This window comes from Apis dorsata, unplaced genomic scaffold, assembly GCF_000469605.1.
Source record: "Apis dorsata unplaced genomic scaffold, Apis dorsata 1.3 scaffold_194, whole genome shotgun sequence".
In the NCBI taxonomy this organism is placed as follows: Eukaryota; Metazoa; Arthropoda; class Insecta; order Hymenoptera; family Apidae; genus Apis; species Apis dorsata.
The window spans coordinates 2,369,703-2,379,265 of NW_006263478.1; the positions used below are offsets into that span (position 1 = coordinate 2,369,703).

At 37.3% G+C, this 9,563-nt stretch overlaps 1 protein-coding gene across 2 annotated transcripts in view; it reads right to left on the reverse strand.

The window, feature by feature from the left end:
* LOC102677975 (protein timeless homolog) overlaps positions 1–9,563 on the reverse strand; it is a 188,384-nt gene that overhangs the window by 175,778 nt on the left and 3,043 nt on the right. For both annotated transcript variants that reach the window (XM_031509928.1, XM_006614689.2), the window contains exons 8-15: positions 9,405–9,522; positions 8,086–8,348; positions 7,495–7,627; positions 7,269–7,423; positions 6,138–6,271; positions 5,911–6,070; positions 5,733–5,813; positions 125–222 (exon numbers count right to left, since the gene is read on the reverse strand). In XM_031509928.1, the coding sequence (XP_031365788.1) occupies positions 125–222; positions 5,733–5,813; positions 5,911–6,070; positions 6,138–6,271; positions 7,269–7,423; positions 7,495–7,627; positions 8,086–8,348; positions 9,405–9,522 (1,142 nt within the window). The remainder of the gene's footprint in view (positions 1–124; positions 223–5,732; positions 5,814–5,910; positions 6,071–6,137; positions 6,272–7,268; positions 7,424–7,494; positions 7,628–8,085; positions 8,349–9,404; positions 9,523–9,563) is intronic.

The following is a 9,563-nucleotide window of genomic DNA, read 5'->3' on the forward strand; positions in this document are numbered from 1 at the left end:
TATGCTTATTGATTTTTTTATCCATTATTAAACTACGAAGATTCAAATTTCAAATATAAATAATAATAATAGTTCGCGTAAAGCTTTCACTTCGAATCATAAATAAAATGAAAATTCTACTCACCGCCCAGATCTGCAAAGAATATCTCACGTAGCGCTAGGAATTCCTCCTCCTGTGTAATATCAGCTCTCCCGAAACAATCGTTTTCGGGCCAGACTTCCCTGTAAAACGATTTCCTATATTTAAAATGCATCCTCCACAATTTTATAATCAGATATTATAAAGCGATACACATAACGATAACTTAAACCATTTTCGTTATTTAATTGATAATTATTTTTCTCGATCCTTAAACTAACTAATCCTGTAAAGGAATAATTATTAAAATATATTATATTTAAAAAAAATATATAGTTCGAATAAAAATTCAGCCACGCTGTGAAGAGATAAAATCGTATATCGTGCGAAACGAGATTAGAGTGATTAAACAAAGCGAGACACTTAATGACATGTTTCATTATCTCGAGTGGCAAAGACGCGGAAGATGAGACGGCGAAGAGCAGCGAAAGGGTGAGACAGGAGGAAAGAGGTCCGAGTGGCAATCTCAATGGGTCTCGGTGGAAGCCTCTCTCGAGAACCTCACCGCGATCTACACCAACATCCGGCTGCCTGCGTCAAGTGTTCACACCCTCCATTCTTCCATCCACCTTCGACGTTGTCTGTATACATGCATACATACATAATCCCGGCCAAGTAGCCGTGTTCTAAAATATCTGGAGTGATAAAAGCTGACGAAGTCAGCCGCGTGGAAAATGAATAAAAAATCGCGAGGAAAAGACGATGGAGCATCTGTCCCCCGATCTTCATTAGAATTTCATTGAATTCATTCCCGATTTCTATTCTTATCAATGATCTTGCTCGATCAAATTCCCAATTTACTGGAAGTAAAGAGACGTGGAAATTTTTCCTCGAAAAAAAAAAAATATTCGTTGTTAGAAGATTCTTTCGACGTTGATAACGCGTGATACAGTTATTCGAATAACCCGGAATATCAAAATATTCCATTATATTTCGTTATTCGAATAGAACTAATCTTTTCACGATAGATAACCTCCTCTGTCACCTGTCCTAAATATTTATGTTATGTGTATGCACGATAAAAATGAAACAGAGATGAGAAAAGAAAGGAAAAAGAAACACAAATGAGATCTATGAGAGATAATGAAAATCGCGAGAACGTTTGAAATGGACGAGTTACAGGAAACAAAGCTGTAACTTGGCGAACAGAGTGGAGGAAATACTGATTGCTTCGCATGAGGATCGTCCTTCATAAAGCAATTTCGCAAGAGGCGGAGCGAGAGAGAAGGGATGACCGTTTTACGAAAGTTCTGTTCCCTGTGAGAATCCAAAAGCATCAAGGAAAGGAGAAAGTCGATGTACGTGACCAGAGGACAAAGCTAAAATCACGTCTTCACCTTGACGAGGAGCACTCATGAAAAAGGGTGCAGTTAATGGCGGAAGATTTCTAACCCTATGCCAGACGGTGACTGACTTTTCAGGTAGTCTCTCTCTCTCTCTCTCTCTCTCTCTTTTTTCACCTGCCTTGAATTTTCATTAAAAAACTGCTGCACGTAGAAATATTCTGAAAGGCGGGCCATCTTCAAAGAGAACGCTAGAGACGAGGGAACGTGATTGGACAACGAAGTCGAGCGTCTAGTGGTCCCACTTGCTCGATAAATGTACCCCGGTCAGAGAGATACGGTTTATCGTTCTACCGCAACAATACCCGTAAATGGCATCCCCATTAAGCGAAAAACTATTGAAATCAATGTCCTCGGAGTCTACAAGTACCTTGTTTCCTCGTACCCTGCTCTTAATCCAATAATCAGACATTGTACCAAGGTTTAGAATTCCGTTTCTGTATCCAGATAATAGAGTCTCTGTGTATCGATAATATCTATGTTCTTTTAATATTTCAAATGATCGAATTTTCAAGATAATAATAATTCGAATAACTTTATCGAAAGTTATGTGTTATGGAAAATTATTGTACGATCGTACAATTATTTACGCTAATGGAAGAATGTAATCTCTTCAGATTAATTCTGGGACAACTGGGAAACGTATATATTCATTAACAATATACAATTTTCTTGTAACAGAATATCTGATAAAATAACTAATTCATTATTGTGTTCATCTTCAGTTTTCAAAAACGGTACATCTTTTATCTTTGAACAGATTTTACAGATCTACAGAATCGATCGATATTCGTCCAATGGACAAACAAATCCTGGAACCAACACGATTAACTGCATGCACTGTTGCTAAAAAACGCAATTGCGGAACGCAATTCATTTCCTCTACAACAAAACCTAATCCGTTTACAGAGCATGTCAAGCCGGAGGGGAGGGTCAGAAAAGTCTGGCTACTTTCGAGAGTGCAAAATCCCTGACTCGTGGGGGAGAATCCAATAAGCGGGTGGGGAAAGGGTGAAGATGCAGCGAGAGGGGTGTGGAGGGGCGAGAGGGAGGGTACGTGCTGTCCCCAGGGCAGAAGAAGTGGCTCGTATGGGGTCGCTGCTGGTGGCTGTCTGAATAGAAATCCAGTACCATACAATCCCCATTATCCCTCGATTTGAAGTCCCGCGACAATGGAATCTCTCAGACGCGCCCTCCCCCTCCCCATCGACCAACCCTCCAATCCCATCGCCCGAACCGGCTCCTTTGCCAGACACGGAACGAATAATTTCGAGGCGTCGATTTTCGCCCTTGACACACGAACGACATTCAAAACCCTGTTCATCTTTTAAGGGAACGGACGAAACAGGATCACTTATTAGAATAAATTGGCCTTAAAGGCTGTCGATCGATGAGTATTAATTCTATAGTGGAAAAAAAAAAAAAAAAAAAAATATGAAAGATATCACGTCGATATTGTTATCGACGTTATTAATAATTTCTAGACGAAATTATCGTGCTCTCGATTAATTTTGCAACGTCGAGGAATATTATTATATTACAGGAATGAATAATTTCAATGATTTCAACACGACTCGATTCCACTGCCCTCGATTTACTTTTGAACTTAAAAAAGCCAGGATCTCGATCCTCGAAACCTCGAAGAAGAGCTTTTGCAAGAAGAGCTTTTAGGGGGCAAATAAGAATTCGTTGATTATTCGAATCGTTTAAAAGAAAAAGAAAAGCGGCGAAAGCCGCGCTTCTTCTCCTTAATTATCCTACGACTTTGAATTATCCAAGCTTGCGCCAAAGTCAGCACACTTTGCCACCGGCGCCGAAGGCGGACGGTGTAAGTAGAAAATTAGAGGATTTGAGTCGGTATCTAAGCGGCAGAGAGTATTTGCTAAGCAAACGGAACGCGATCACCGGAAACTCTTCGTCGCTTCTCAAGGACAAGCTGCACATCGTACAGATATATATAACGAATGAAACGAAATTCAAAGCATTACACTGTTTACCGTAATACCGGCAGATTACCATAAATGTGTTATTAATATCCCCGAGCCTACTATACGCTATACAGTCAACAGTCTGCTGCTTCCTTTTATCCTGTTGTATGCACAAGGTCGGCATGAACCAGAAGCTTCCATTGTGTACCGGCTATGGTAAAGCTTTACTCCCTCCCCACCCCATAAAATGGACGATGGAATATTACGAACAATCTCCTAAAGTACTACAGTGGAAGTACTGTGGCGATGATACTGCCTAAAGAAAAATCTGTAGGAAGGGCTATAACTCACCGGTTTTACGAGAGAAAGAGAAAGAGAGAGAGAGAGAGAGAGGCTGTTCACGATGAAGCAGTTTTTTTGTTTTACCTCTTCCAGTACCTTTGAGACTGTGTCTCAACTGCGAGCAAAGTTTTCGACTTGCTCGAAATCTTGTTTGTTGATATTAAGGATACTTCTTTCTCAGATATCATCTTCAAACAATTTTAAAATTAAAAAAAAAAAAAAAAAGGAGGGAGTTATTTAAATGAAGGGTATCTTCAATTGAAGGGATGCAATAAATTCAAGAAATGGAATATACGTGTATAAAATGTATAAAGAAAAATTAATAAAGAAGATGAATCCATTTTTATCGCTTTGCTTAATTGTTTGATAAATATTTAAATATAATTGTTTATCCGTTCCAGCAATTAATTCTGATATACGTATAATTGATATGTACGGTATTGTGAAAATGAAATCCTTTGAGAGAGTTGAAACGAATGTTAAAAGTGAAGTTATTCTCATCGATAAGTTGATCTCGAAAGTAAGCAGTATAATAACGCAAAAGCGAATTGAAGCGGCGATTAAAGCTAGCAGCTTCGGAAGGATCGGAATGGAGAAACAACTTAACGAAGGGAAAAGACTCGTGAGTATATTTAGAGGCGGAACACACTTCAAAGGGACAGGGTTCGGTGTCGCTTAGGGTTCATTCAGACGAACCGACATGCATTGACATATTTCAAGACCATCCCTTTCAGATTTAATGTAATGTAAATACCAGTCGAAAGAGAGCAAACACTTGCCACAGTTGGCCAATTAATTGGCCCGGGAGGGTTCTAAAGAAGACGGGGAAAAAATCGAATTCTCCCATAAATCAAATCTCCCCCTCAATAAATATGTAAACAGTTCGATTTGAAAGTGAATATCACTGACACGACCTTTCGTCATCGCTTGAAGTTGGCTAAAAAAAAGATTATCTTCAACAGTTTCAATTTTTTTTTTTTTAAATTTTAATCGAACATTATTTGGATTTTACAATTTTTACTGATATTTTGTAAATATTTATCGAGATTTTGACTCGTCAACCGGTTTCCACTGAATTTCGAACCACGGTTCATTTAACGGAACAATGCGTTTGCTATTGTTCACTTTTCAATTTTCGCTGCATCGTTCTTTTGTTTGGAAAAAAAAAATAAATAAAGCTTTGGTAAACTACCTATAAAGGATCGGGAGATACTCCGAAACCACTCAGCTCGTAGCTTTAACGCGTATTGTGCTCGACCGTGAAAAAAAAAGACAGAGGTTAGCAGCAAGAGTGTAGAAGCGGGGATAGAGAGAGAGAGAGAGAGGGATAGAGGAAGAGAGGGAAGGAAAGAGAGAGAGAGGGAGAGAGAGGCATTTTATCGAATACATTAAGAAACTCTGGCGCATGAATCGACGACCGCAGAGATGGCGCGAGCCAAATACCAAAAAAATTCTGCGCCAAAGTGTTATCAACTATTATTTTCACCTCTGTGAAATCGTACTTTCTTCCCTAAATGACATTTTTAAGCATCGTTCAAATCCATATCTGCCCAGTGGAAAAATCGCTTTTTATGCGCACGAAGAGTGAAAGAGTGAAAGACGTGGAAGGATGAAACGCTTCTCAATACTTGACCAAGCTTTTCGACCTCGATTTATCCACAGGGATCGATAACAGTTAAGCTATTCCAGCAAGTGAATTCCAGTAATGTGAAACTGACGTAGAGAAACTCATTAACATGCAACGGTATTTACATTATGAACAAATATCAATGTGACTAATTAAATTTATGTATATTGTAATTACGAATTAATAACATCGATATAGGGTACAACACACAATGTGTGTGAGATAACGAACGAAATTATCGAAGATAATGAATGATAAATTGTAAAAGATTAAAATTAAAAAGCTATCTTTCTTTTTGAAAAAAAAATACTTAATAAATAATTGTATAAAATTCCTGTTTAAAAATAACTCACCTCGACGCACGAAGAAGGCCAATAGCTTGCTCGAGAAACTTCTGCCGCAATAGCTTTTGAATCTTCTTCATAGCATCAACTCTGAGAACAAGAAAACGAACAACAAAACGTTGATAAAATCACGTTTTTTATTATTATAATTTGCCGATGTTAATTAACTCTAAACTCATAAGCATACTTTTGTTCGTCTATAGGCACATCCAAAGTTGCATCGAATGGTATCATTTCCGGTATTGTTCCTTCCCGCATCACGATGGATAGTTGAGGACTAATTTCATCCCATCGTTCTTCCATGCTTGGAGGTGGAGATTGTTCGTCCTTTTGCTCAGTTTCTGCTTCTACATTTGATATTAAAAAGTATATCCCAACTTTAAACCAAGATAAAACATCGTTTCGTTTCCTTACTTTTCTTATTTTTATTCCTTTGTCGTCTGTTCTTCACTTGCTGGACCACTACGCTTCGTTTATTTTTCTCGCAATAGTTGCTCAACATTTTTAAGAAAACGTGTGCCGTTGTTGTAAGATCGATCAAATATTTGCTACAAATGTACATTTATTAATTGTACGCTTTCAAACTTTTCAACGAACGTTTCACAAATCCATAAACTTATTCAAATATAAGATCAATGATTAAATAATACATCTACTCTTATATCAAAAAATTCGATCATTTCATTTGCAACTTTGAAGAGTGGAAAATGAATAGAAATTTTTTTCATCGACCTCCCAATTTTATCAGTTGTAATAAAATAATTCTCGAGAGATCTCGCTACAAATAGAGCAATATTCTTCTTCGTGAAATTAATACAGTTCCGTTGTGCGGCACGGTCGTAACATCACCGACCAAGTTTCCAGCACCCGTCAATTCTTGTTTTCGTCTCCGAGACGTCGAAGTAACGACGATATCGCGGCACGGTGTGTTCCGACCCTTACATTTCCGTAGTGGAAATCCTCGCAAAACCCGTCAAACTCGCGAAAAGTTGAACGGCCGTCGCCTTTTCCCATTTCACCGGCCGGAAGGTCGATAAAAGTTGTTTATTCCCAGAAAGAAACGCGAAGGAAAAAGAGACGGGAGCAGACAAGGGAGGACTCGATGATGGGGAAAGGGGAGCGTGATCGAGAAGAAGGGTGAACGAGGAAGGAGTAGCTCTCCTCGTTGTTCGAGGCCGATTGATTTGAGAGTGAATCAATCTGTCTGCGATAGATAAAACTTTTAGCAAACAGTCTTTTTTCTTTTTCATTTTCCACTCCTATCCACTCGATAAACAGATGCTCGAAGCGGTGAAATGGTATGACCAACGAAAAGTTTCGCGAGTTTACAAAATTTTTACAAAATTCTCGAGAGGACGTTCAATATTTGTCCGTGCAATTAAGTAGTAACAATTACTTTGAATAAGTTTATAAGGAGAGGAATAATATTTCGTGATAATATTATGGTGTGAACAGAAATGGCTCGTAAAAATATTTCGTTGCTTATATTTATGATGAAAAATCTTTTGATCTAGCAAACAGCGTTGTAACAAGATATATACGAACCGAGACATTTTAAGCTCGTCGAAATTGAGAAGCTGGGAAAGAATCGTTTCCCGATATTCGGGAACATAAAACACGTTACTCTTAATAACCTTGCTGGATTCTCTAACACCACGATCTGTGCTTTGATCCATCGCTATTAGAGTGTACAGAAGTTCCTGTGATAACAAAAGGAAAGAAACGTATTTCTCTTTCCGTCGAACAAAAATAAATATAATCAGTTCCTCACCTGATACGCTTTCAATGCTATGTGTAATCTACAAGACCAGAGAGGAATTTTTTTTTTGTCGGTAATTATCATCTCGTAATAATGCTCCATTTGCCTTTGTACCAAATGAAATATTTCCGTAGATATCGTTTCACTGTTGATAAATATCATGTTATATAAAAAAAAATAGAAAATTGTAACGTCTATTAAAAGCTGTTTATCAACTTCAAAAAATTAGGATAAATTAATTACAAATAATACACGAGAATTCTAATTTTTTGAATTCTGAATAATAAAATTCTGAATAATAATATTTTAAACAAAGAGGAAATATCACGATCGCGAATTACCTCGAATATTTTTACATGCCTCGAATGATAATGAGACGTCATTAGAAGAAAAATTTAAATCCCTGGAATACATGTTGCTTAAAGCAGAGCACGTAAAGCGCTTGTACTAAAAATAGAAAACGTTGTCTCGAAGGCAAGAATCTAAAGAGAGCAACGATGCGATATATAACGAGCTCGAAAAAAAATCTTCTTTTCTTTTCTTCGACGTTTACGTTTACGATTTTTCAATTTCTCTTTTTTCATTAGAAAATAAAAAACTTACCTCACGTATTTCACCTCAAATTTGTAATACCGATTGAACTCCATGAAGAAACGCAAAGTCCACAGATAGCAAATTGTTTCGCTTTGCTCGGTGCTAGTCGCACCTATTATACAAGATCTTGCGTACTTCATCACGGGATTATAAACGGCGTTCAAAAACTCTACGCAGAATTCTTTTAAAAACAGCCTCACACTTAGCGTAGAAGTACGTTCGCCCCTTGGATCCATCATGGGACGTTTGTTTTTCGGTTTCGACATTTTTTTCTGTGATTGAAATCACATCGAGATCAGTGTTATTACATTTACATTTAAAAAATATTATTTTTTCAAAAATTAAAGCGTAAAATATATATTAATTCATTCGATTATATTATACATCAAATTATATTTTCTCGAACTATCTTTGAACTGGTTTGCATACTATATTTTACGGTATTTTATTTCATATTATTATCATAAATGTCGTTTGTTGCTAATGAAAATAAACCATTCGTGAAATTAAAGTTACAATCTCCTTTCTCTTTGTGACGAATCCTTTTGTAAGACGATGTCATAATAACATCACATTGCAAAACTTTGTTACAACAAGGTTAATACAATATAATTTAATTTCGAAAACGAAAAACAACGTAATATCTTTTACACGTTTTCTTCTTTTTGCTTCTAAAGATGTAAAGATTTCCTGGACAATGTTGGGGGAGGAAACGGAATGATCAACAGAGGGGAAACTTGTGGAATATTCTATAAAAGATATAGCGGGGAGTCACTGATCACCTCAATTCGGATAGCCGTCAGGCATGTGACCCTAGGTAGATTTATGACAGTCCATAATGAAACAGGGCACGAAGAAGCAAGGAAAAGTTTGTTCTGAAATACGGGTGTTCCGCGTAGAGGAGACGATAATAACGATGTAAGGGGGAAAGGGATCGTTTTATAACCGAGCAGGACACGAGACACGAGAAAAGGAAGAGAAATGTCCGCGAAAAGAGCGGTGACCTAGTTTTAAATGCTTCTGCGCCATTAAGCAAGGAGCCGGTTCTAATTACGCGAGGATAGCCTTAATTAACAACCGTATTTTCATTCAAATCCACCCAACCTTCTTTCCTACTTACTCATTAACGAGAACTACCGTTAAAAACCAAAGATTAATTGAATGGAATCGTTTCTCGGTTTGATGATTCATTTCCTTTATTTGAAAAAGACCACCGCCCTTCCCCTCCCCCCTCCCCCTTTCAAAAAAAGGAGAGAAAGAAAGGGAAGGAAAAAAATTGCTAATGAAATCGCTTTTTATATCATAGAATTAATCGTAGTAATAATTACCTTATCTTGAGCAAAGTTTAACGCCTCGATTTTTTGGTACGGTTTATGACATATTAGTTGATTCTCACCAATGGCTTTCATGTTTTGCACCACGTAAGTCCCACCAAAATGGGAATGTCTAAACATATCGAATAATTGATAAAAAAAAAAAAAAAAAAA